The sequence below is a fragment of the Zootoca vivipara genome, chromosome 4 (genome assembly GCF_963506605.1).
Source record: "Zootoca vivipara chromosome 4, rZooViv1.1, whole genome shotgun sequence".
Classification (NCBI taxonomy): domain Eukaryota; kingdom Metazoa; phylum Chordata; class Lepidosauria; order Squamata; family Lacertidae; genus Zootoca; species Zootoca vivipara.
This window is the reverse complement of record NC_083279.1, coordinates 98,134,911-98,162,870: the sequence shown is the minus strand read 5'-3', so window position 1 is coordinate 98,162,870 and position 27,960 is coordinate 98,134,911. Positions and strand designations below refer to the sequence as shown.

The window sequence follows — 27,960 nt, the reverse complement described above, 5'->3', positions numbered from 1 at the left end:
GATGGCACTGGAGTTTGATGGCATCACGGTGAGTGCAGAGCAGCGAGGGGGGCTCCTTGATGTGATAGATAGATAGGGCAGGCAGGCAGGCAGGCAGGCAGACAGACATGCCCTTTTGGTTTGGGTGACTTTCTCTACTGTCGGCTGCTTCTCTACTAAGATTTTCTGAACTGCCGAGAGGCGAGCTTACATTTTGCCCCAGCAGGGAACGGTCTCAGCCCTCTCCAGGACGCAGGAATGTGAACTAGCCAGCAGGCAGCTGGACTGCAACTACGGCAGACCTTAAAGGTAAAGGTAAAGGGACCCCTGACCATTAGGTCCAGTCGTGACCGACTCTGGGGTTGCGCGCTCATCTCGCATTATTGGCCGAGGGAGCCGGCATATAGCTTCCAGGTCATGTGGCCAGCATGACAAAGCCGCTTCTGGCAAACCAGAGCAGCACATGGAAACGCCGTTTACCTTCACGCTGTAGCGGTTCCTATTTATCTACTTGCATTTTGACGTGCATACGAACTGCTAGGTTGGCAGGAGCTGGGACCAAGCAACGGGAGCTCACCCCGTCGCGAGGATTCGAACCGCCGTCCTCCTGATCGGCAAGCCCTAGGCTCAGTGGTTTAACCCACAGCACCACCTGGGTCCCTAGGGCAGACATTACTTGGTGCCAATCCAAGGAATTATTCTTAAAGTTGTTTATGTAGCGAAAGGTCGTTGCTTCCTTGGCTCCCTTGCCTGTCTCTCCTGCTTCCAAATCCTAGCTCCTGCTTCAATGCCAGGCTCCTCCTGCCCTTGGGCTCTGGGTGAGAGTCACAGAGTTCTGCACCCTCGCTTTTTAGCCATCCTGCATGATGCCTCCCTGTCTCCTTTCCATTGCAGCACCATTTGCTCTTGGGTGCTTAATAATAATAATAATAATAATAATAATAATAATAATAATAATAATATATTTATACCCTGCCCATCTGGCTAGGTTTCCCCAGCCATTCTGGGTGGCTTCCAACAGAACATTAAAGGCCTTTGCTTTTTGATCAGGTCAGCAACCTTTTCAGCCGTGGGCCTATCCACCCCAGAGATTTGGGACCCATGGGATTCACTGAGAGGGAGAGAAGGCTCAGTGCACTGCAGAGCCAACAAGCATGATGGTGGGGAAATAATAATAATAATAATAATAATGTGGCTGGTTTCCCCAGCCACTGGGCGGCTTCCAACAGAACGTTAAAATACAAAAATCTATTAAACATTAAAAGCTTCCCTAAACAGGGCTGCCTTGAGATGTCTCCTAAAAGTCTGGTGGTAGTTTTTCTCTTTGACATCTGGTGGGAGGGCATTCCACAGGGTAGGTGCCACCACCGAGAAGGCCCTCTGCCTGGTTCCCTGTAACTTGGCTTCTCGCAGGGAGGGAACTGCCAGAAGGCCCTTGGCACTGGACCTCAGAGTCTGGGCAGAACGATGGGGGTGGAGACACTCCTTCCGGTCTACTGGGCCGAGGCCGTTTAGGGCTTTAAAGGTCAGCACCAACACTTTGAATTGTGCTCGGAAACATACTGGGAGCCGGCAGCAATGCAAACCCTGATGTGGCAACAGCTCTTGCTATCTCCCACCCGGATAATGCCTCTCAGGCACCCTGCAGGTCTCTCTGGATAGCAATGGAGCTTCTCCACTTCAGGTGCAGCCGTTTTAGCTTTGTTACCTGGGCCGTTTCCAAGTGACTGTCAGCAAGCTGCCACCGCCCGCCCCCCTTTGCCTTCTTCCTCAACAAGCAGCTTCCCCAGGGGGACTCCTTTTCAAATCCATGTGGCCCTCCTGTGCCAAGGCAACTCCTTGCAAATTCAATCGGCCGCAGCCAAGAGGGGAAGTGGAAATGGCACTCGGAAAGCGAGGGACTTAATTACCGAAGAGGTAATGAGTTAGGGCTCTGGGGAGGCAGGCAGGGAAACCACCTGGGCTGGGTTGGTTCTTTCCACCGCCTTTTGTGACGGGAGCAATTGCAGCAAATAAACATGGCCCCCTAACGCAGCTTTTTGCCAACCGGGTGCCGATGGCACCTGGCTGGCAGGGTGGACATCTGTCCAGAAAAGGTTGCTCTATCTAAGTGCCATCCGGTGGTAGCCCGATATCTGCAGCACTGCTGGCCACAGAGCCAAAAAGGTCTGACTCAAAATCCAGATGTGAGCATCAGTTTCCCTCGCTGTGAAATCTCCAACCATTTTCTCTTCTCTCCATCCCCTTCCTTCCCTTCTGAGAGCTGTGTTACGTTTTTTCATTTCACTTTTAATTTGTATGCTACCTTTCTATATCAGCCAAGGTAGGTTTAAGGTAAAGGGACCCCTGACTGTTAGGTCCAGTCGTGACCGACTCTGGGGTTGCGGCCAGGGCCAGCTCTAGGCCCGCTCCCGGTGGCGGGGGGCGCCAGGCCACCAGGGGCGCGGCTGCGCCCGCTGAGAGGCGCGGCTGAGGCTGCCCCAGGCGTACCTCCGCTGTTCAGCGGCTTCAGGCCACTCTCCGGAGGCGCGCAGGCCTGGGGCCACCTCCGCCGTGCGCAGGGGCGTCGCAATAGGGGGCGGGCAGCACCCCCTGGCCAGGGTCGTTGCCCTACGGCAGGCTGGGTGGCGCAGTACAGCTGCGCCCGCGGCAGCCCACCGCGCTGGGAAACGGGGCGGGGGTGCCGGAGGGATCCAGCGCACCACGGCGCCAGGACGCCGGGCATGCTTAAGACGGCCCTGCTTGCGGCGCTCATCTCGCTTTACTGGCCGAGGGAGCCAGCGTACAGCTTCCAGGTCATGTGGCCAGCATGACTAAGCTGCTTTCTGGCAAACCAGAGCAGCACACGGAAACACCGTTTACCTTCTCGCTGTAGTGGTACCTATTTATCTACTTGCACTTTGACGTGCTTTTGAACTGCTAGGTTGGCAGGAGCTGGGACCGAGCAACGGGAGCTCACCCCGTAGCGGGGATTCGAACCGCCGACCTTCTGATCGGCAAACCCTAAGCTCTGTGGTTTAACCCACAGCGCCACCCGCGTCCCTGAGGCAGGTTTACCACAACAAAATAGACAACAACGATCACACACCTTTCGACAATCTGATCCGATGCAAAAAAAAAGTCATAATAAAAACGTAACTTTAAAATATGCCTAAAGTACCGTAATATTCAATAAACCTTTAGAATAGAATAGTATGTGATAAAATTAACCCTCAGAATATCAGGAAATAGTGATTAAATGGAAATTCACTCTTAACAATTACAATAAATAATTACTAAACTATAACAAATAGAAATAGCAGCAAATCACAGTGCATAAAACACCACAATGCATACAAAAACATGTAAATGGGTCAGTGTGAGATGGGTCAGTGTGAGAGGCTGTTAACCAGAGATAGCTGTGGGCAGGATCCATGCACTGCAGGGGGTTGGACTGGATAACCCTCAAGATCCATTCCAGCTCTAGAATTCTATGAAATTGAGAAACAAAGACAAACTTATAAAATTATTATTATTATTATTATTATTATTATTATTTTAAAAATCACTAAAAATTGGAAGGAAGATGGTGGGGGATTTCATGCACACAGAATTACATTTTTAAGAATTACTTTTGGCCTCCAAAGCATTTGATTCCTTGCATTGTGAGCTCCTGGGAGGAGAGATGGTGGAGAACGTGCAGGGTGCCTTCATTGAAACTACAATGGTACCTCTGGTTAAGAACTTAATTCGTTCTGGAGGTCTGTTCTTAACCTGAAACTGCTCTTAACTGGAAGCACCACTTTAGCTAATGGGGCCTCCTGCTGCCGCTGTGCCGCCGGAGTACGATTTTTGTTCTCATCCTGAAGCAAAGTTCTTAACCTGAGGTACCGGTACTATTTCTGGGTTAGTGGAGTTTGTAACCTGAAGCGTCTGTAACCCAAGGTACCACTGTACTACAAATTGTATTGAAACCTATACGGCGGCTCGGGGGAGGGCTTGGGAGACACAGTCAGGACGGGTGCCATTGTCCCGCACCCCCGACGGCCCTTGTGGACACCTGTTTCAGCAGCAATACCCCTCACCCAGCCCCCTGCTCCTGCCTTCATCCGTAAGCCGCGCTGCTTCCAAACCTGCTCCTTCCCAGTGTTGTGAGAATTATAAGGTCTAAGATATAAAATAAATGTACCAGGCAAATACACACACAAATATATAAACCACATGTCTGAAGCAGTACAGGAAAAGTCCTGAAACCATTTTGTTTCTCCCAAATTGACTTCAAATGTTTCTCTGCAAGGACAAAGGAAATGGGGAAACCTCCCCCATTGTCTCTGTGCTCATGAATCCTGACTTAAGGGGTACCTGTGTATGAATAGGTGAGCCTGTGACCTGGATTCAGGAAGTGAGTATTTATCATCACAAAGGAATCGCCAGGCTGCCCAAATAATGCAATCAGTGATCATTCTCAGGTAACCTGGCAGGCAGGTTTTCTGCTGTAGACCGGCCTCTTCCGTGATGTATGTATGATGTATTGGGGTGGTGGTGGTCTTTAGCTAAAAAGGTAAAGGACCCCTGACATTTAAGTCCAGTCGTGACCGACTCTGGGATTGCGGCGCTCATCTCGCATTATTGGCCGAGGGAGCTGGTGTACAGCTTCCAGGTCATGTGGCCAGCATGACTAAGCCGCTTCTGGTGAACCAGAGCAGCACACGGAAACGCCGTTTACCTTCCCGCTGTAGTGGTACCTATTTATCTACTTGTCGCAGGGATTCGAACCGCCAACCTTCCGATCGGCAACCCCTAGGCTCAGTGGTTTAGACCACAGCGCCACCCATGGGGGTGGCAATTTCAAAAAGTCTATATAAGGGCTGGCACACTATTGTTCTGGGTCCCTCCTGCCTCCTGAGTGTGGTTGTGAGCACCCTGTTGCAACAGTTAATAAAGGTCATGTTTACCACCTGCTTTGCTTCTCAATATTCTCTGGTTGGCCTCTGTTATTTTCTTCTACCAATAGAGAACCCACAAAAGGACTCTATATGGGCTCTTGGGTCCCCCATAAGGGAAAATGAGCAGGATTTTTTTTCTTATAACACCAGGATCAGAGCCCCTCAGCCAGTGGCACCCCGCAAATCCTGCCTTGCCCTCTTGCCTTAGAGCAGCTCAGCCAATCAATGCAAGAGGCTTCAATGTTCTTCATTGCTCTCAAAATTCTTTAGCAGACTGCAGTGCAGATCCTTTGATCCCCTTGGATATTCTTTTGGGGGGAAGTAACAGGTCTTTAGATTAATAAAGATAAAACCAAACTCTTGGTTAAAAATATGAATGATGAGAGTAAAAACAAATTACAAGATGTATCCGTCTTAAAGGTTGAAAGAAAGGTTAAGTATTTAGGTGTATGGGTAACAGCAAATAATATTCTTCTGAAGAAGTGTGCATGCACACGAAAGCTCATACCAAAATAAAAACTTAGTTGGTCTTTAAGGTGCTACTGAAGGAATTTTTTTAGCAAATAATATAAATTTGTGTAAAGATAATTATTTAAAAACTTGGGAAGATATTAAAAGAAATGTGCAAATCTGGGATAGAATGAATCTTTCACTATTAGGTAGAGTGTACAACTATAAAGATGAATGTATTACCAAGAATCTTATTTTTGTTTCAATCAATTTCTGTGATTGGCAAGACAGATTGTTTCAATGCATGGCAAAAAGATATTTCTAAATATATATGGCAAGGGGAAAAACCAAGAATAAAATATAAAATATTGATAGATGCAAAAGAAAGAGGAGGTTTTTCCCTGCTGGATATGAGACTATATTATGAGGCATTTTGTCTTTGTTGATTGAAGCAATAGATAACATTAGAGAATTCACATATTCTATATATTTAAAGAAGATGAAATAAATGAGCAATTTAAGTTACCTATTCCGGCATATTAGACGACTGGGCGTATAAGACGACCACCAACTTTTCCAGTTAAAATATAGAGTTTGGGTTATACTCGCCGTATAAGAAATACGACCCGGCATATAAAACGACCCCTGACTTTTGAGAAGATTGTCCTGGGTTAAAAAGTAGTCTTATACGCAGGAATATACTGTAATTTGGATATGCAGAAGGTATTAAAAATATATTTAAGAAACCGCAGAAAGGTGAAGGAAGTTAAGTTTTGAAATGTCAAAATGATTGTAAAATTAGTGAAATGTATAAAATTAGTGAAATGTATAAAATTAGTGAAATGTAGAAACTTGAAAAGTATAAATAAATAAATGGAAAAAATAAATTGGCCCTTGTTGTCTTTCCATCTACCCCCTTAGCAACCCAATTGGAAAGAAATTGTGAACAAGAAGTTGAAGTTCCCGGAAGGCCTCCTCAACGCCATCCAAGATGGGCAACTGATGAAGGTCCAGCAGCTGCTGCAGGTGAGTGACGGGATCCTGAAGCAGCTGGATGAGGCCGAGGACCGGGCGTGGCGAGAGGCTCTCAACCTGGCTATCCGCACGGGCGGCGAGGACATCACCAAGACGCTGCTGCGCGTTGTCAAGTTTGACTTCCGGCAGATCCACGAGGCCTTGCTGGTTGCTGTGGATACCAACCAGCCCACCGTGGTCAAGCTGCTGCTGGACCGCCTGGACCAGGAGAAAGGCCGCAAGATGGACATCAAGTCCTTCTCCTCGGCCTTGTTTGACAACTCCATCGACAACTCGCGCTTTGCCCCGGGCGTGACGCCCCTCACCTTGGCTTGCGAGAAGGACCTCTACGAAATCGTGGACATGCTCATGAAGAAGGGCCACGCCATCCCGGGGCCGCACAAGGTCTCATGCTCCTGCCTGGAGTGCTCCAACGGCCGCAAGTTCGACCTGCTCAAGTTTTCGCTTTCTCGCATCAACACTTACAAGGGCATCGCCAGCCGGGCACACCTCTCCATCGCCAGCGAAGACGCCATGTTGACGGCCTTCAAGCTCAGCCGAGAGCTCAAGCGCCTCTCCAAGAAGGAGCCCGAATTCAAGGTCTGTCTCTGGCTGCACCCACTGCATAGGTGTCAGGGACTGGACTGAGGAGGAATGGAGGGAGCCCCCACCTGAGCCTTCTCAAGGGCCGGAGGACAGTATTGATTTAGAACAGCGGTTTGCAGAGGGGCATGGTCCAGAGGGGGACAGCTGGGAAATACTGGGTGAGGAACAGCTAGAAGAGGAAACACCAGGAGAGAGACAGCTGGCAGGTTCAGTGTCCTTGGACGGCATTCCTGACCCCCCTTCGCCTGAGGCTAGATGGGCTTTGAGAGTGATAGAACAGAGAGCGCAGCGGCAACAAGCTCAGATTACCCAATGTTGGAGTGACATAGATTAATGCGGGCGGAGGGGGTGAACCTCTACTGGGAGCCACGCCATTTCTAGGGAGATATGCTTTCCTTTGTCGCTTGCTGTGATTATTAAATAAATTGGTAAGAATGCTCCTTTCATTTGATCTGCTTATCTCTGCCACTGAGGGAGCCTGACAGTAGGTCAAGGTAGGGAACATCTACGGCCCTCCAGGTATTGGACCACAACTTCCATCACCCCTGAACATTGGCCATGTGGGCTGGGAGTCCAACAATGTCTGGAGGGCCACTGGTTCCTTAGCTTTTTAATTCCACAACACAATATTCACATCACAAGCCTAATTCTTTTTAGAGAAAGGAGTTGGGGTGGGGATTCCATGCAGACCATGCTATGCATCCAGACAATTCGGATTCTGTGCAGAGAAAAGCCGTTCTCTTCAGAATTGGGGTGCCCTTCCGAGCCAGATCCAGATCCTTCCTTCCTTGATCCTGCCTTGTCCTTGTCCTCCCATCCAGCCTGAGTACCTGGCCCTGGAGCAGCTGTGCCAGGAGTTTGCCTTTGAGCTGCTGGGAATGTGCCGCAACCAAAGCGAGGTGACGGCCGTCTTGAATGACGTTGCGGATTCCTCGAATGACGAGGAAGAGGAGGACCTCGATGACCAGGCCTTTGAGGAGGGGATCCCCAACTTGGCGAGGCTTCGCTTGGCTGTCAACTACAACCAGAAGCGGGTGAGCTTGTCAGAGGAACATGGTCTGGGGGCAGAAGGGAGCAGTTCCGGATTTAAGGCAGTGTGGGCCATTATGCTCATCTGCCTTCAGTAGCAGGAAAGCTCCGCTGGATGAAACACAATTACCTCTGGTATATTTTTTGGGAACCCTGCAACATGTTTAAGTTTTTACTCTGCTAACTATACATTGGAGATCTGCTCTGGATCAAAATTGAGTAGAATTCATGACAGAAATAAGATGTGGGCCACAAATCCAATACATTCAGGATTGGCACTATCCATAATAAATCCAGTTTCAGCAGACTTAACTTAAACTTACAATAATTTATAATAGGAGGAAACCTTAACAGTAAGCAAACTATGTACACAGCGGCGTAACTAGCCCTTCTGGCACCCAGAGTGGCAACCCACTCCGTACAGCGTGTGCGCAGGGCCGTACACGGCGTGCACAGGTTGCCGGTGGCGGCGCTCGAGTGCTGTGATCCTCTGCTTGCGGCTGAGGATCCTGGCGCTGGAGCACCGGCGGCGGCAAACCACAAGCAAGCCACAGACCGAAGTTTTTAAAAAGCCTCGCTCTGCTGCTTGCTTGCTCACCTGCTCGATGCCCGCTTTGCTTCTTCCTGCTGGGGCAGAGGTGAGGCGAGGGGTGGGCCAGGGAAGGGCGTCAGCCGCCGCCGCTGATGCCCCTCTCTAGCACGCCCCTCACCTCCACCCCAGCAGGAAGAAGCAAAGCGTGTGCCGGCCAAGCCAGTGAGTGAGCAGCCAGCCGCCGAGTGAGGCTTTTTACCAGGCGGCGGCTGGCTGCTCACTCGCAGGGGGGACACGCCGAGTGTCACACCCCCTCCAGGGTGGCACCCGGGGCGGGACGCCCCCTACACACCACTTGCTACGCCACTGTATGTGCAGAATAGCACACCACAAGAAAAAGAGATCGAAAGAGAAACTGAAACCCAGGGTCCTTACTTTTATAGTCAGCATGACCTTGACCAGGCATCCCCAAACTTCGGCCCTCCAGATGTTTTGGACTACAATTCCCATCTTCCCCGGCCACTGGTCCTCTTAGCTAGGGATCATGGGAGTTGTAGGCCAAAACATCTGGAGGGCCGCAGTTTGGGAATGCCTGACCTTGACAGAAAGAGATAACAGAACCAGTTTAAGCCCGCTGCACTCAGCTTCTCGGAAGGAATAACCCAAACATCATGCTGAACCTTCTGCTTGTTTATTTCAAACAGAGAAGTTTCCATAACTCTCTTGAATTAATTAGAATAGGAAAGATCTCTGCACATCAGATCAATACTTTCTGCACTAAGAAATGCAAACTGATAATCCCCCCCCCTCCAGTTTGTCGCCCACCCCATCTGCCAGCAAGTGCTGTCGTCCATCTGGTGCGGGAGCCTGCAGAGCTGGCGGGGCAGCACCTCGCTCTGGAAGGTCTTCGTCTCCTGTTCCATCTTCATGGGGATGCCTTTCCTGTGCCTCATCTACTACGTGGCCCCAAAATCCAAGGTGAGGGGTTTGTGGCCGGACTCGTTTCTCAGCCTCCACAACAGACAGATCAGCTGGGGGGTCCGTAGTAGAGTACGGTACATTCCCCTGTATATTGCAGGAAGCAAGTTGGTAGATTTGTTTGAATCTCTTTATTGAAGCAATACAATCTGGGCTGTCCAGATTGGGTTTCATCCTGGTAAATCCCCTTTTGTTCCCTCTTAAAAAGAACAAAGACACAACAGTGTTCTTAAAAGTATAACAAAAGTTTACTCACATTCAGTTCACGGTCGGTTCCCTGAAGGCAGGCTATAGCTTGTAGTTACAGAAGAGGGTTTGAGTTCATCCCATTTGGGGATGAGCCCCTGTGCTGCTGGCTGAGAGCCAGCAGATAGCTAGATACATCAGTATCAGAAGGAAGCAGCAAAAGAGAGTAAGGGAAGATGGCTGCGTGACCAGCCCTTTTATGGGGTCTCCCAGGGTCAGGCCCATCTACCTGGTCACACGCAGGGAGAGGAAGCTCCAGACCAGGTGTGACAGGAAGTCCTCCTGGCTTCAGTAACATCCCCTGTGTGTCCAAGTGTTGTACTTGACTGCTTATGTTACATCCCACAGGCCCTTGGTAGGCTGCCCGAATGGGAATGTGGCCCTTGGGTTAAAAAACGTTTCCCCACCCTTACTCTAAGGCAAGGGGGCACAGCTCCAACTGCTCAAGGGGCACAAGGCCTTTGCCATCAGTTCACACAATCCTAGAATGTTGTTACCCAAGTAGGCTTATGGGTGCTTCTCTTAAGCATCTCCCCCTCCATACTTTATGTGTGGAAGGACAAAAAACTGAAGAGCAAGTCATGTGGAGATCTCAGGGCAGGGAGAATGCATTTAAGAAGTGCAAATTTGCAGGTTTGTAACAGAATGTTGCCACATGGCTAGCCGATGATGCAAACTGGTCCTGATTTTTTAAAATATTTTGATGGAACGGACACAGCCTTAGTGATCTAAATCAGCCTTCCTCAATGTGGTGCTCTCCAGATGCTCAATAATAATAATAATAATAATAATAATAATAATAATAATAATATATTATTTATACCCAGCCACTCTGGGTGGCTTCAAACAAAAGATTAAAAATACATTAAAATTAAAAATACATTAAAATTTAGACTACAATTCCCAAAACACCTGGGGGCATCAGGATTTTTTTTGGGGGGGGGACTGGTGTAAAACACTGTGTGCAACTCACTGAGCATTTTCTCATTTCCTCCTCAGTTTGGCAAAATGTTGAAGATCCCCGTGATCAAGTTCCTTCTGCATTCGGCCTCGTATGTCTGGTTCCTGGTCTTCCTTCTGGCAGAGTCGCTGGTGCTGGAGTACAACAACGAGACCTTTTCGGGGCGGAACCAGAACATGTGGGAGACGTCGCTGCACATGATATGGGTGGCAGGTCTGTGCGGCCCACGTCAGACTGGCAGGGGAGGGCAAGGATGTGGGCAGGAGATAATTCTCCACTACCACCCTGAGGGTAACCCGGATACCTCAGTCCCACACTCTGTGTGGGCTTTTATGTGTCGTCCAGGTAAAGAGCTCCACTTAAAAGCAGGGCCAGTGCTAGGGTTTTTTGCGCCCTAGGCGAGATCACCTTCTGGCGCCCCCAGGGGGTGAGAGGGGGAGAGAGAGAGAGAGAATAAGGAAGGGAGGGAGGGAGGAGGGGTGAGAGGGAAATAGCGAGAGAGAGGGAGGGAGGGAAGAGAGAGAGAAGGAAGGGGGAAGGGGGGGAGGGTTGGGTGGGTGGGAGAGAGAGAGAGAGAGAAAGAAGGGGGAGAGAAAAAGAGGGGGGAGGAAGCCGCGAGGGAGGGCTCCGTCTGGGCCGCTTTCCCTCCCCCACCCCACAGTGAGCCAGGGAGAAGGGAGACGCGGCCGCCCGCCCCTGCAAGAGGTGGCGACAGGATCAGCGCCCCGAAAGCGCTCCTTTCGGGGCACTCATCCTGCCGCCGCCTCTCGCAAGAACAGGTTTCCTTCCCCCCCCGGCAGGCTGGCCAGCGCCCCCTCCATTTTGGCGCCCTAGGCAACTGCCCAGTTTGCCTAAATGGACACACCGGCCCTGCTTAAAAGGCTTGTTGTAAAAGGAAAGAGGTCAGCAGACACTGGAAAAAACCTGTGTATCAGTTTCAAGTTGCAAAGGATAGGTCACCACACTAAAGACCCACTTCCTGGATGCCAAGGACGTCCAACTCCCAAGAGACTGCGATCTACTCCCAGAATTAAAAAAATGGCAGTGATCTACCCATGGGGGGGGCACCCAAAGTTGTTCAGTGTGTGTTTTTTTTAGGGAGGATGCCAAGGTTATTTTGTGTTTTTTTAGGGGGGCTAGGCCATAAATCGCTCACCAAAAAATAAAGCACGCAGCAATAACTCCGTCTTCCATTTTTGCAATCGTGTGCCAATGAAGGACAGAGTGAGGGGGCAGGGCCATATATTCTCCCCCCCCCCACAGAGGAAAATGACCCTGTGATCGACCGCTATCACTCGGGGATCAACCTGTTGATTGCAGTCAACCGGTTGGACATCCCTGCTGTATGCCATACAGAACAGACCACCTGATGAATATTATTTTAAAAGCCACAGTTTAACAAGCTATGGTTTATAACCAACAAAAAAGAGTTATGGCTTGCCCTCATGGTTTGCTGCCAGGAAACAAGTCATGGATTGGGCTGGGTTCCCACATTTAGGGCTGGGTATTCCCATTCAGACAAACCATCGTTAGTCTGAAGAAGCCGTGGCCTTGGCATTATGGGCAAACAGAGACAAGGAGGGGGCACCGGGTAAGCTTAAGTGGAGAAAAATAGATTGAGAAGAGGCATCAGAGGTTAACAGATGTTCTGCCCCTGGCAGTAGTCCCAGCTGGGTGATGGAGTTCTGGCCAAGTCAGGGACACCAGTTCACATACCACTAGGACCACTTCCAGGTTCAAGAAACAGAGTCAGGTCAGGTTCCAGCAGGGCAAAGTCAGGCAAAAGCAGAGCGTCATCCCAAATAAGCAAAATCAGGCAAGGCAGAGATCAAAACCAAAAAGGCAAAGCAGCAAGGTAGGTTGCCCTCTGGATAGTTTTCAGGGGAGCCTAGACTGGAAGTCGGAGAAGGCAGGCTTGAATGTTGCTTCTGCAGCTGGACAACCCAGGTGGAGCCTCAAAGAGGACTGCACCTTCCTCTGAGCAGCCATCCCTGATGGGCAAAGCCTCTGAAAAAGACACAGCCTGTTTTAGGGGCTCTTGAGGCTGGGTTTCCACTATGGTCTCCAAGCTGGAGTCCTTGGTAGGCAATGTGACTTCTTCAGGCCAGGGAGGGGCTAGCATCACAGACCACCTGGTGCTGGAACTTCTGAGGAGCCCAAGACGTCAAAAGACTAGCTCACAGGGCACGCACTCCTCCTCGCGGCCCAGGATGCCCCCTGAACCCATGGCCTCTTCCCCCAAGGATGGGGAGCCAGAGCCCTGCTGGGCCATGGCTATGAACAGCCAAGGCTGCCATTCCTCCAGCTGTGCCCAGTGGTGGGTTTTTATTCCCTGTGCTTTTCTCCTCCAGGTTTCTTCTGGTTTGAGTGCAAAGAGGTTTGGATCGAGGGCTTCCGCAGCTACCTCTTGGACTGGTGGAACTTCCTGGACATCGTCATGCTCAGCATGTACCTGGCCTCCTTTGTCCTCAGGCTCCTGATCTTCTTCCAGGGCCGTGTTTTCTGTCTGGATAACAAAGAGTCTGCAGAGTGCCGTTACTACACGGAAGCGGGTGAGCAGCTCCCACAAGCTGGGATCTCTTTCCTTCTTCTGCATTGGGCACTGGCTCCGTAGGTGCATTGGCTTGTGAGTTTGATAGAACATCAGTTAGTTAGTTAAGAATAATACCTGGCTTTCTCTCTGACATGGTGCTGGAGGCAGGGAGGCGCTGAGTCCAAAAGCACCTCGCCTGTCGGTAACCCTCCAACGCTGCCAGTATGAAGCAGCGGTTCTTCTGTTCATTAAGAATTTAATCAGGACTAGCTGGCCCTGCACGCGTTGCTGTGCGTTAATCTGTCAAATGGAGGTTAATAGGCCCCCTTCAGATCCCCCTGAGCCTCAGAGTCCCCCTGTTTTACAGGATCTTGTGGCAGAGGCGGGGTTTGTGGGTGTGGCGCGTTGTTGTGGCTAATCCATGTGACTGCCCCCATGTGTCCCAATCCATGATCTATTCTGTTTGTCCCCCCCCTCTCCGTGACCGGCGTATGTCATGACGTTTTGAAGGATGGTATTTATTTTTGTATTGTGGTTATTTTGGGGAGGGGGGTTTGGTGGGGGGTAGTGGTGCCAAATTTTAAAGTAAAAACCGCTTGCCATGCCCCCAAGTGCATTGCTGTGGGTTTTCCCCCCGGGCCTAGTGGGGGCCTGGCAGGGGCCTACATAAACAAAGGCCGTGCTGCGGCCTGCAATCCATGCGCTTGCCCTCTCCCCCCCCAACGACAATTCCCATCTTCCCTGACCACTGGTCCTGCTAGCTAGGAATCATGGGAGTTGTAGGCCAAAACATCTCAAGGGCCGCAGTTTGGGGATGCCTGGTATAAAGCCTCAGTTTAAAGGGGCATGACTGCCCTTAATTAAAATGGCCGCCGGAGCCTCGCATGTGACACAACGCCCGCTAAATTTTAAAGTAAAAACCCCTTGCCGTGCCCCCAAGTGCGTTGCGGTGGGTTATCCCCCCCGGGCCTAGTGGGGGCCTGGGGGCCTGGCAGGGGCCTACATAAAACAAAGGCCGTGCTGCGACCTGCGATCCGGGCACTCGCCCTCTTCCCCTTCTCCCGGGCCTAGTGGGGGCCTAGCAGCCTGGCAGGGCCTAGGAGTCTGATAATGGCCGCCTGGGTGGTTTCAGTTGCTTGGTTGATGATGTCATTATTTGGTTTGTGGGTGTGGCTTAGATTTCACAGGAAGGGAGGGGGTGGAGGAGGGTATAACGCCACTTGAGGGCACTGTTTGACTTGGTGGAAAACCAGGTCTATACCTGCCCAGGTGTGTAATTTGAGGGATTTTTGTCCCCAACAACGCTCGGGAAGTGGCCTGGATCGTTGTGTGAAAATTTCAGGACGATCGGTCAAGTGGTTACGGAGAAAAGTGGAACACGCAGTTTCACGATTTTTACATTTTTATATATATAGATGAATGTACAGACACGTGCTGGTAATGATGGGACAAGATAAAAAACTGCTGAACTGAAAAGCTACAAGGCCGTACAGATTTAAATCGGAAAGAAGACCTCATTCGATCTAAAGGACAGTAGGGGGGGAGCCAATGGCTTTATTAATGACTTGGCAACCCCCTGAGAATACTAATACTACTACTACTAATAATAATAATAATAATAAATACAGCAAGTGAAGGGAGTTGGGAGTATAGATATGGATTGCAATGACAAACGGAATGTGAGGAAAATATAATAGTAATAGTTTTAGGCATAAAGGATCAGTTGATCCCTTAAATTAATAAGGGGTCAATAATTAATGGATTAAATAAACTGCTAAAGATGATATATAATGAAATTCAGAAGGAGGGGTTTGAAGGAAGTCACCCAATGTTGTTACTTAAAACTAGGTTTTTGTGAGAAACACCTCTGTCTTATTTGTTTTGTTTGTTTGTTTGTATTTTGGTATTGTTTTTTTATATAAAATGAATAAAAATTATTATTTTTTTAAAAAAGGATCAGTTGATTGAAACTAATACCTCACACAGGAAGAAGAAAGGAGAACTTCACTAGAGAACTTATAAATTATTTAATGTGTTAATACGAATTGAAGTTAAATCATTGTAGCTCTGGTGTAAGGGGTTTTATCAAGACTGGATTATAATTGGACTGAGCAATAGTTTGGAAGCAGAATTAAAGGGAATTAGTAGACCTTGAAGCCCAGCGCACGAGGGGCCACATAAATTTTATAATTGGCTATGTGGTTGATTTGTATTTGAATTGGCATTGTAATTTGGTTAATTGAAAATGGATAAAAATTATTTAATATAATAATAATAATAAATAGACTGGGTCTGGTGGGAGTTCAGAATGTCTGGAGGGTCCCAGCTTGCGGAAGACAGCCTTTAGAATGTAAAGACTTCAGGCATGGATACTGGAAAGGGCAGGGAAGGGCTTTGACTGACAGAAACCTTGCCCCATAGAGAAGTGACTTGCCTAATGTCCGCCACACACCCAGCGCAGGTGCCCCTTGCTTCCCTCTGATCCTTCCTCCGCTTTCTGACCCAGAACGTCGGGAGTGGCACACCGAAGACCCCCAGTTCATCGCCGAGGTGCTGTTTGCCGTGACCAGCATGCTGAGTTTCACCCGCCTGGCTTCCATCCTGCCCGCCCACGAAACCTTGGGGACCCTGCAGATCTCCATTGGCAAGATGATCGACGACATGATCAGGTTTTTTGGGGCGGGTGGGGGAATCAGGAGCTTTCCAGAGTCTGCCTCACGAGAGTGGTGCATGGTCTAGTTATCTGTCGCTTGGACTACTGCAATGCGCTCTACGTGGGGCTACCTTTGAAGGTGACCCGGAAACTACAACTAATCCAGAATGTGGCAGTTAGATTGGCGACTGGGAGCAGCAGCTGAGACCACATAACACTGGCCTTGAAATACCTACACTGGCTCCCAGTACTTTTTCGAGCACAATTCAAAGTGTTGGTGCTGACCTTGAAAGCCCTAAATGGTCTTGGTCCAGTATACCTGAAGGAGTGTCTCCACCCCCATCATTCTGCCCGGACACTGAGGTCCAGTGCCAAGGGCCTTCTGGCGGTTCCCTCGCTGCAAGAAGCCAAGTTACAGGGAACCAGGTAAAGGGCCTTCTCGGTAGTGGCACCCGCCCTGTGGAACGCCCTCCCACCAAATGTCAAAGAGATAAACAACTACCATACTTTTAGAAGACATCTGAAGGCAGCCATGTTTAGGGAAGCTTTTAATGTTTAATAGATTATTGTACAGTGGTACCTCGGTTTATGAACACAATTGGTTCCGGAAGTCTGTTCATAAACTGAAGCATTCATAAACTGAAGCGAACTTTCCCATTGAAAGTAATGGAAAGTGGATTAATCTGTTCCAGACGGTCCCGCGGGGTACTTAAACTGAAGCGTTCATAAACTGAAGCGAACTTTCCCATTAAAAGTAATGGAAAGTGGATTAATCCGTTTCAGATGGGTCCGCGGAGTACTTAAACTGAAGCGTTCATAAACTGAAGCATGGGTGTAATTGGTTCCGGAAGTCTGTTCATAAACTGAAGCGTTCATAAACTGAAGCGAACTTTCCCATTGAAAGTAATGGGAAGTGAATTAATCCGTTCCAGATGGGTCCGCGGTGTTCATAAACCGACAATTCATAAACCGAGGTGTTCATAAACCGAGGTTCCACTGTATTTTAATGTTCTGTTGGAAGCTGCCTAGAGTGGCTGGGGAAACCAGGCTTATTATTATTATTATTATTATTATTATTATTATTATTATTATTATTTCCCCACCATCATGCTTGTTGGCTATGCAGTACACTGAGCCTTCTCTCCCTCTCAGTGAATCCGATGTGTCCCAAATCTCAGGGTCACCACCTCTCTTCTTGGCCCTTGAATGTGGTCCCGATATGGGACATGACTAGTTCTTGTCTTAAAGCGGAGACCTGTTTTGGCAAGGAGGCCAGAGTTGAAAATACTGCAGAAATTGGAGTTTTCTTGGTGAAAACAGGAAATCAAATGGAAAGGTTCCAAGAACTCGGGCCAGGAAGGAGATTAATTATGAATTCTTCAAACTGTTTTTTGCTTAGGGTAATGAGACAAATTCCTGTTGAAATGATTTTCAAATCCAGGACAAGACCCTGTTTCGTTTATTCTTCATCAGCTATAGTTTCATGGTCAAAGTGTACCAATTGTGTTTGCCAGAGTAGCAAGCACAAGCCCAGCTGGCAGGAATGGGGCAGCAGCCTCTTTTCCGTGTCCTGAGATGGTTGCCCCGAATGACACAGATGACCCCAAATATATGAAAGACCACCTCCTTCCCTGCCGTTAAGATGGGCAGAGAGGCCCCTCTTGGTAGTTCCACTGCCCTGAGAAGTTTGGCAGCCTTATCTGGGGAAGACTACCCCAGGGAATTCCTTCCCCATAGAGCTGTGTCCAGTATCATCATTTAATAGCCTCCATCATATGCTAAAGGCACACCTCTTCACTTGGCCCGGGGACACCTGAGATGCATATTTTAAACCCACTCCATCTTCTTGACTTTGTTTTAGATGGTTTAAAGTCTTTTTATTAGCTTTTTTGGTTCCTTATGCTTCTTCCCCTCTCCAGGTTCATGTTCATCATGATGATCATCCTGACCGCGTTCTTGTGTGGGATGAACAACATCTACGTCCACTACCAAGAGTCTGAGAAGCTGGGGAGGTATGCCAACCTGCTTGTACTTCCTACAGAAAGCACAGAAATCAGCTCACACAAAATCAATATGCAGTCGTAGATCGGAAGTTGAACAGCTTAGTTCCCAAACGTTTTGGCTCCCGAACGCCGCAACCCCAGAAGTGACTGTTTCGGTTTGCAAACTATTTTTGGAAGCCGAATGCCCGACGGAGCTTCCTGCAGCTAATCGGAAGCCGCAGTTTGGTTTTCAAACGTTTTGGAAGTCGAACGGACTTCCGGAACGGATTCCGTTTGATTTCCAAGGTACGACTGTAGTACGAAAAACAAGGTTGGCTGGAGTCCTGCTTTTTTTTGGTCTCAGGAGAAAACCCAGAACCAAATGTCAGCGCAACCACCAGGTGCAAATCCTTACCTTCCAAGACCCGGACTGCAGAATCCGGGACCGGCAGGCGTGTGACCCCGGAAGTTGCGTCGACGCAACTTCTGGTGTCGCTCCGCCCATCTATGGGCACCAATAATGGCCGCCGCCGACACCGGAAGTCGCGTCTATGCACTTCCAGACATGCGTAGATGCAACTTTTGAAGCCGCCAGCGGCCATTTTTGGTGCCCATAGAAGGGCAAATCGGAAAGAAAAAAATGGCTGCCGGCAGGAGAAAATAATGGAAAAAAATGGGAGACGAAGTGATACGGGGGACCACCGGGAAAAGGTAAGTAAAAACGGGGGTTTCCCGGGGAAAACGGGGTACTTGGCAGCTATGTGCAAATCGCAAAACTTTGCCAGAGGAAACTGGTGAATCACCTGTGGGTGTCCCCCAGGCTATTAGTATTTTGTGAGAAGGATTCAAGCATGTGTTGGAACGTTAGGTTTGCAGAATTAAAATGAATTAAGGAGTTCTGTTGTTCTAGTGTGACAAATCCACAGTCTGGAATGTGATAGCAGAATGCATTGAAACATGTGGGGTGAATGAATGATGAACAGGAAGACATGTAAACACCCTACAAGCAAATCGGGGGGCTCCTTCTCCTATAGGCATGCCATAATCAAACAAAAAGGAGCGCTCAGCAAAGACTGGATTTACTAATCAAACTTCCGCATAAGCTTTGAGCAAGTCGATCAGGATGCTTGTTGAATGAATGTTGAATAAAGAGGTTTCTGAAGGTTATAAGAAAAAAAAAACCTGCTCCTTTTCCCTTATGGCAGGGGTGGCCAACTCCCAAGAGACTGCGATCTACTCACAGAGCTAAAAACTGACAGTGATCTACCCCCTTTTGGGGGGTTCAGGTCAAAGTTGTTGTTGAGCTTTTTTTAAGGAGGGAGAGAGCCACATTTGGGGGGGGGGCAGGGCCAAAATGTTGAGCTTTTTTTAGAGGAGCCAAACTTGTTGAGCTTCTTTGGGGGGAGCCGGTGATCTACCAGTAATCTACCACAGGCATTCAGTGATCTACTGGTAGATCACGATCTACCTGTTGGACGTGCCTGCCTTATGGGATACCCGAGAGCCCATATAGAGTCCTTTTGTAGGTTCCCTATCAGTAGGAGAAAATAACAGCGGCCAACCAGAGAATATTGAGAAGCAAAGCAGCTAGTAAGCCTGATTTTTATTAAACTGTTGCAACAGAGTCCCCACTCACCACACGCAGGAGGGACGAAGAACCCAGAACATTGGTGTGCAAGCTCTTATATAGAGACATTTGAAATTGCCCACCCTAGAGCCCAAGACCACCCCCCATACATACATCACAGAAGGGGCAGTCTACAACAGAATCCTGTCTGACACGGAAACAGTTGATTGGTTTACCTGGCTGTTAATGGGTTTACCAGGAAAGCCTGGCTATTCCTTTGTGATGATAACTACTGGTACTTAATTCCAGAGCCCAAGTCACAGGCTCGCCCTATTCATATCTTAAATGTGCCCAGAGTGCTTTGTGCTTTGTGAGCACAGAAACAAGGGGGAGGTTTTTCCTCATTTCCTCCCTCTTTGCAGAGAAACATTTGAGGTCAGTTTGGGAGAGGCAAAATGGTTTCGGGACTTTTTCCTGTACGGTACTGTTGTCAGACATGTGGTCTATATATAGGCTATATATAAGACCTTAAAATTCTTATAGCACTGAAGGTGTCTTACTAGTACCTGGGAGAGCAGGGTTCAAATCCCCACTCACCTATGAGCAGTTTATGACAGCCATGAAGCTCACAGGGGGACCCTGAGCCAGCCACTCCCTCTCAGCCTCATCTACGTTACAGGGTCGTTGTGGGGATCAAATGAGAGGGTGCCCCACGAATGCCACCTTGGGTTCCTTGGAGGAATAAATGCAGCAAACAAGCAGCCCTGTAGGGAGGAGGCACCCTTGACTCGACCCTTCCCCCCCCCCCAGCTGTTTCAGCTTGCCATCCCTTCTCCCATGCAGCTTCAACGAGACGTTCCAGTTCCTCTTCTGGACCATGCTTGGGATGGAAGAACACGATGTGGTGGACATGCCCCAGTTCCTCATGGCTCAGCTGGTGGGGAGGGTGCTGTATGGGGTCTTCACCATCGTCATGGTGGTCGTCCTCCTCAACATGCTCATTGCCATGATCACCAACTGCTTCCAGAAAATTGAGGTGAGTGCTGCCGCCGGGGGTGTGGGGGTGATTGGGGAGAGGTGGCCTTTAAGGTGCACTGGAACGGGACTGGGGTGCGCAAAGGGAGAGGCTAATAATAATAATAATAATAATTATTATTATTATTTATTATTTATACCCCACCCATCCGGCTGGGTTTCCCCAGCCACTCTGGGCGGCTTCCAACTGAATATTAAAAACTGTACAGCATCAAACATTAAAAACCTCCCTAAACGGGGCCGCCTTCAGTTGTCTTCTAAAAGTAAAATAATTGCTTATTGCCTTGACATCTGCTGGGAGAGCATTCCACAGGGCGGGTGCCACTACCGAGAAGGCCCTCTGCCTGGTTCCCTGTAACCTCACCTCTCGCAATGAGGGAACCACCAGAAGGCCCTCGGTGCTGGATCTCAGTGTCTGGGCAGAACGATGGGGGTGGAGATGCTCCTTCAGGTATACATGACCTAGGCCGTTTAGGGCTTTCAAGGTCAGTACCAACACTTTGAATTGTGCTCGGAAACGTACTGGGAGCCAGTGGTGCATGCTCTAGTTATCTCCCGCTTGGACTACTGCAATGCGCTCTGTGTGGGGCTACCTTTGAAGGTGACTCGGAAACTACAACTAATCCAGAATGCGGCAGCTAGACTGGTGACTGGGAGCGGCCGCCAAGACCACATAACACCGGTCTTGAAAGATCTACATTGGCTCCCAGTACGTTTCCGAGCACAATTCAAAGTGTTGGTGCTGACCTTTAAAACCCTAAATGGCCTCGGTCCAGTATACCTGAAGGGGCGTCTCCACCTCCATCGTTCTGCCCGGACACTGAGGTCCAGCACCGAGGGCCTTCTGGCAGTTTCCTCGTTGCAAGAAGCCAAGTTGCAGGGAATTAGGCAGAGGGTCTTCTCGGTGGTGGTGCCTGCCCTGTGGAACGCCCTCCCAACAGATGTCAAAGAGGAAAACAACTACCAGGCTTTTAGAAGACATCTGAAGGCAGCCCTGTTCAGGGAGGCTTTTAATGTTTAATAGATTGTTGTGTTTTATTCTTCTGTTGGAAGCCGCCCAGAGTGGCTGGGGAGACCCGGCCAGATGGGCGGGGTATAAATAAATAAATAATAATAATAATAATAATAATAATAATAATAATAATTCCACTGCTGAGAGCCATGCTAATTTCCAATTTGCTGCTGGGCCAGTTTCAAAGTACTTGCATTAATTCACAAAGCCCTAAACAACTTGGGCCAAAAATGGCTTTAGATCCTCTGATGAGTTTAATGGTTCCCCGCAACCCTCTTGACATTTGGTTGGCCATCACTTTAGTGCCCTGTGGAACTCCCTGCCAGTAGAGGTTCACCAGAAACCAGCTCTGCTATATTTCAGATGTTTTTGGTTTTTCAAAAACTATATAGTTTGGCAGATATTTGTGACAGGAACTTTTTGTGTGGAACCGACCAGCATTTATTGATATTGTTAGTTATGTTTTTAGGGACACCTTAGCTTCTTCTATTCTCATATTCCTGAGGGCGAGCACTGTCTTGTTTCTTGATAGTTCTATTGGTCTTCTGTAAGATCCTCTGGGAGATTTTTGTGGGGCTGAAGATCAGGGCAAAGATAGATAAATAAAGAGCACTCCTCATATTTACTTGCCGCCTCTTCTCTCCTGTGCTCTTCAGAACGATGCCGACGTGGAGTGGAAGTTTGCCCGCTCCAAGCTCTACTTGTCTTTCTTCAGGGAAGGCTTGACACTGCCAGTGCCCTTCAACATCATCCCGTCACCAAAGTCCATCTTCTACGTCGTCAGGTAATTTGTCAGGCTGCTCCTGAGACCCTTGAGGTGGGGAGGGTCTGATTTGTTGTTTAGTCATGTCCAACTCTTCATGACCCCATGGACCAGAGCACGCCAAGCACTCCTGTCTTCCACTGCATCCCGCAGTTTGGTCAGTTTGGTCTGATAGTTCTGTGTTAAACTTAGCCCTTGGCAGCAGAGCACTGGTTTAAGGATTGGCAGACTCCCTGTGTGCCCCCCTATCTGCAAAACTCTTGCTTTTACAAGCACTGTGCGCCTTCTGCAGTTGCCAGAAACCAGTCCTTGAATGTGACAGCCCATAATAGCAGGGCACCATCATTGCATTATTTTTGGAACGTACCCCAAACTTTCCCCCTCCTAGTCAAGCCTATTCAGTCATGTTATTTTAAAATGAACTTTTATTGTGTGTAATGCTTTCAAGATCCTTTGCCCTTTTATTTTTTTATTTTTGGAGTGGGGCGTATTGGGTTACTGTTTTTATTTTTATTGGGTATTTTGTGGTTTTATATCTTGGTTTTATTCTGTGAACTGACCTGAGACCCCCAGGCAGAGGTGTAGCAAGCCCAGGTGGCACCCGGTGCGGTTTTTTTTTGGTCACACCCCTCCCCCCCCACGCGGCTCTGGCTCTAGTAAAAAGTGAAAAACATGAATTGCAAAAAAACTAGAGCTTACAGAACAAAACCAACTTCAGATAGGAAATCAGCATTGAAAGAACATATAAGAACAGTTGAAAAATCTCATGCAAAAGAAAAAAAATGTTCCCCAGTGGGGGGCGCCAAGTATGTTTTTAACCCTGGCTTCTATTGGAATATCTTAATGAATAGTTTCTCTTTTGCAAAACAGGATCTCCCCCCCCCCCGATAAACAGTATGTAAATTTTGTTAAAATAATAATAATAATAATAATAATAATAATAATAATAATAATAATAATAAACATTACCGTCTGCCTTGTTCACGGGCCTCTCAGCTCACCTCTTGCCTACCCCATCTTCTCCCAGGGGCCTCTTCCGCTTCCTGTGCTGTTACAAACCAAAGCGCCAGCAGAAATACCCCCCCATCACAACCATTGTAAGTTCCCTTTGTGTCTGTTTCACGGGTGTGTTCCTTGCACCGAGGACTCTGCTTGCTGTGGGCTGTGTCGCGCTCTCTTCCTCAACTTTTGGGGAGATTGGGGGAGACATACAATCCTTCTGCCCACTCCCCGCCCCATGAGTGCCTCTTGGCAGTAGGAGTTGAGAGGGGGGTGTCTTGCGTCTCTGAAGACATCACAGGCGGCAATGGACCTTGGGTTCGGGTGGCTTACCTGACCTCCCAGCGGTGGACTCACCTCCCCGCTGCTCACGAGGAAGGATATGAAAGGGTTAAAGTGTTGGGGAGGTTGGCGCTGTGTCGGGGAGGGGGGGTGAGCTTGCACAGGAAAGACCTCCCCATTGCCTTGCATCTCCCACTCTCCCTCCCAGTATACAGCAGCAACTCTGTTGCCCGGAGGTCAGACCTCTGTAACTCCCCCCCCCCACTCCTCCACAAACTACCTATTGGGCCCCTTTCCCTCCATTCAGTGACATTTATGAAAAACTGTTGCATCAATTAAAAATTAGTTTATGGGCCAAGTTGCTTCTGTGCTGCACCAACAAGCCTGTGCATTCCTAGGGCCATAATGTCCTGCCGTCTTCTGATTTTCAAATTACTGCATCTGTTTGCTTTTCAACTAATTATTTCAGAGGCCATGCCTCTCTGGGCACCCTGAAGCATGTGCAGAGTGCTTTGCAGCCACAACCGCCAGCCCCCTGCCTTCTAGCCCAGTGTTTCTCAACCTCTTTTGGGCCACGGCACACTTGTTCCGTGAAAAAAATCACGAGGCACACCACCATTAAAAAAGTTAACAAATTTAACTCTGTGCCGCCCTATATTATAATTATGACTGTAAGAAACACTTGCCAAATATTGCTTTCCGGCGGGTTAGCGATGTGTATTGGCGGCCGCCAGGCTCGTTTGCACTGAGCTTTGGGAAAGAGGAGGAGAAATATTGCTTTCCGGCGGGTTAGTGATGGATATTGGCGGCCGCCAGGCACGTGACAATGCAAATCGCCCTTCTCGGCGCCAGCCAGCGTCTCGCGGCACACTAGTGTGCCACGGAACAGTGGTTGAGAAATGCTGTTCTAGCCTCCAGATGCAAGCCTGGAGGTGTGACCCCTCCTGCCATGTCTTGTTTGGGAACCCTGCCAGCCCCCTGACTCTGCCCTTCTGCCCCCCCCAGTCTAACCCCTGCATGGAGGAGGGTGGCCAGCGTACGGAGAGCCGCGCTGCCTACCGGCGCCAAGTGCTCAAGGCTCTGGTGCAGCGCTACATCGACACAGCCCGGCGGGAGTTTGAGGAGAGCCGCAGGAAAGGTAAGCAGTGTTGCCTCGGAAGGGGGGATCCTGATGGGTGGCCAGGCCCAGAAGGTCTTGCCCACCACCCTCCCTGCCAGATGTCTGCAACCAGGTGCCCTTAGCTGTCTCAACCACAGCTCCATCAGCCCCAGCCAGCTCTGATGTAGAATGCAACAAAAACTGAAATAATGGGCTAACGCTGCCAATTTCTTCAAAAGTCCAATACAATACAAGCAGCACGCAAGGGCACAAGATTCAATCAAGTTTCAATCAAGTATTATTAGTACAAAAAGAAAACAATAAGAGAACCATATACAAGTGCTGACACAGAAGCCAAAACCAAACGTCAAGCAGATAGCATATACAAATAAATACCGAAAGGCAAACCAGTCTTTATGGTCTTTGAGGCTATGTAGTGGTCAGCAAAGTGGCAGCAGGTCAAACGAGGTGTCAATGGTAGACAGGCTGCCGGCATTTTTCGCCTGTTTCGCCCATATGACGGGCTTCTTCAGTAGTTTCTCCTTCTGCTTTCAGTTATGTTTAATGCATTCAAATTCGTATGGAACCACTTATCTTGGCACTAAGCTCAAACTAAGAAATCTCTGAATATAAGAAATTGAATATGTAAATGTATCAAAGCCGCATGAGAGAACCTTTTGAAAAAGAACTTGAGCATTGTGGCCTAAGCCAAGATAAGTGGTTTCAGTCAGAAACGGCAGGTTCAGGTTGCACATTTAGAGCTGATTGGGCGCTCTCGTGCGACAAACCCGCTTCCCCAAATGTTCATTCTTTTTGCCCTAAGGAACGTAATGGGATAACGCCCTGGAAAATGTGGGGTGGTGCTCACTTTGACGTAGCAGCATCTAACCTTCCTGCAAGCAAATCTGAATGAAGGCTCAGTAGACAATCCCTACAGGCTAGTGCTCCTCATGAAGGCGCTGTCTCCAAAGCCTAGAGGAGGGGAAGCAGTAGGATTGCTAAGTGACTAGAATTTCCATGGCGCCTAGGCAGAATCTCATCCCCACGAGGGCTCCATCTTTTGTGTCCTTTTTGTGGGAATGTTCAGGGTGGCAGGAGAGGATATATTGTTTATTAATATCCTTCCTAACTTGCGCTAGCAAGTTCCTTTACTTAGCAGAGTTACGTTCCCCTTTTTACATGCACAGCAGATACCTGGTTGCAGGCTCGTGTGAGCCTCTGACTATTATACAATTCAATCTGTCTCAGATTGAATTGTACGCTCCTGGTAAATTCCCTTGAATCCCTCTCAAAAGAATAAAGGCGCCAGTGGGCGACACTGCATGCTCTGCTACCGGGGGCGGAGAGCAGGCGGGGGTGTGGCTGGCGCCCCTGAGGGCATGGCACGCATCCCGGGGTGTGGTACGCCACCTGTGAGGGCGTGATGCACGTTCTGGGGGCATGACGTGCTGCTTGTGGGGGCGTGGCACCTGGTGCGCATGCAGGGGTGCTGCATGTGTTGGGGGTGCGCGCCGCGATGGCACCCTACTGGAATAGTGGTGCAGGGGTTTGTCCGCTCCCTCCGCACCCCCTTCCTCCGCCAGTGAAAGATGTGGCAATCTTATTCAAAGTCAATAAAAGAAGTTTACTCACATCAGTTCACAGTTGGAGTCCTGAAGGCAGGCTTAGTTGCAAATATGTACATGTGGATCTACCCCATATGGGGGGAATAATCCCAGTGCTTCTGCTAGCTGAGAGCAGGCAGAGCAGTCCTAGCTAGAAGCTGGTCAAACGAAGGAGGAAGTCAAAAAGAGAGAGGTGTGCTGCGTGACTCGTCCTTTTGTTACCTGGACAGGTAAGGTCACATCCACCTTCTGTCACATGCAAAAGGAAGGATGTTCCAGCCAGGAGGAACAGGAAGTTTCGACTGGCTGGACCAAACATTCCCTCGTATGTCCTCTCTAGCATTTCAAGGAGTGTTGGACTTTTTGCCCGCAGATCTGGGGAACCGCCTGACGGAGCTGAACAAGTCTGTGGTGCGCCTCCTCTCCGACATGAAGCAGCTGCGCCACACCGTGGCCGACAACGGCATGGCGGACAACCCCTTGAACGGGACCAGTGTCCTGCACAAGTACATCATGAAGGTGCGCAGCAGCTTCCAGAGCTACGATAATGAGGCAGGCGGCTCTAAGCAGGGGCCCCCCACGGACACCGCCTTGCCCCAGGATGGGGCCATTGCTGAAGAGGACGCAACACCGTTGCCTCAGGAACCCTCTGAGGGACAACAGGCGGAAGCTGAGGAAGGGCCGCCCCAGGGGGAAGCTGAGGAGAGACAGCCTGGGGTGGAGGCTGAGGAGAGGCCGCTGGAGGTGGAAGCTGAGGAGAGGCCACCCCAGGTGGAAGTAGAGGTGGCAATCGAAGAGAACCCTGTAGGAGAACCAGAGACTTGACCTACCTTCTCTCCAAAGACAAGTGATCTGTCCCATTCTCAGCCGGGATCCGCTGTAGAGTTCAGGGGGGCGTTTACTTAGCAGCCTAGGGGGAAGTCATGCTTGTAGTGTTTGCCCCATTTCTGACATGTCCGAGGGGCAACACAGTGTCTTTTCTTAAGCCAACATCCTTTGCCAAGCGAGAGAATGCGTATTTCATTCATCTGGCACAAGGGCTCTTTACTGAGCAGAATGGGAAGGCTGTGAAGAGCTACTTTATAAATAAAAATATATTTTAAAAAGCTGGACTCCTGCTATTGGCATTTTACCAAACCTTCAACCCACTTTGAATTCTGTTCTGCTTAAGATTTGACGTGGAGGTCAGTAGGATTCCACTAGGCCACAGTAAACGACTGCCCCCAGTATCTGGGGTGCAAACATCTTGGTCGAGGTGGTGGTGAAATAATAATAATAATAATAATAATAATAATAATAATAATAATAATAATTTATTCATACCCCGCCCACCTGACTGGTTTTCCCCAGCCACTCTGGGCGGCTTCCAACAGAAATATTAAAATACACTAAGATTAAAAGCTTCCCTAAACAGGGCTGCCTTCAGATGTCCTCTAAAAGTCTGGTAGTTGTTTTTCTCTTTGACATCTGGGCGTTCCACAGGGCGTTCCACAGGGCGGGTGCCACTACCGAGAAGGCCCTCTGCCTGGTTCCCTGTAACTTGGCTTCTCACAGCGAGGGAACCGCCAGAAGGCCCTTGGCGCTGGACCTCAGAAATGGAGGAAGCCTACCCAGGATGAGGTTAGAAACAGCGCTGTGAAGACGGGAAGGGAGGTGGCAGTTGTAAAACACCAGTCCTACTCTGGCAGTCCCTGACTGTCCTCCACAAGCC

The 27,960-nt window shown here is 49.1% G+C and overlaps 1 protein-coding gene across 1 annotated transcript; it reads left to right on the top strand.

Moving 5' to 3' along the window:
- Position 1: 1 nt before the first annotated feature.
- On the top strand, positions 2-27,074 carry LOC118085070 (short transient receptor potential channel 2-like). Its single transcript, XM_060274015.1, has 13 exons — positions 2-28; positions 6,276-6,968; positions 7,796-8,008; positions 9,349-9,513; positions 10,759-10,933; positions 13,072-13,272; positions 15,760-15,922; positions 17,826-17,918; positions 20,299-20,518; positions 22,159-22,286; positions 23,293-23,362; positions 24,552-24,684; positions 26,623-27,074. Exons 1-13 carry the CDS (start codon positions 2-4, stop codon positions 27,072-27,074), a joined length of 2,733 nt encoding a protein of 910 aa, XP_060129998.1.
- Positions 27,075-27,960: the final 886 nt, after the last annotated feature.

Excerpts from the sequence above, each read along its gene's own strand:
- LOC118085070 (XM_060274015.1), top strand. The coding sequence starts at position 2 with ATGGCACTGGAGTTTGATGGCATCACG. Across the intron at positions 6,969-7,795 it reads AGAAGGAGCCCGAATTCAAG|CCTGAGTACCTGGCCCTGGA; the intron begins GTCTGTCTCTGG and ends CCTCCCATCCAG. Across the intron at positions 10,934-13,071 it reads GCACATGATATGGGTGGCAG|GTTTCTTCTGGTTTGAGTGC; the intron begins GTCTGTGCGGCC and ends TTTCTCCTCCAG.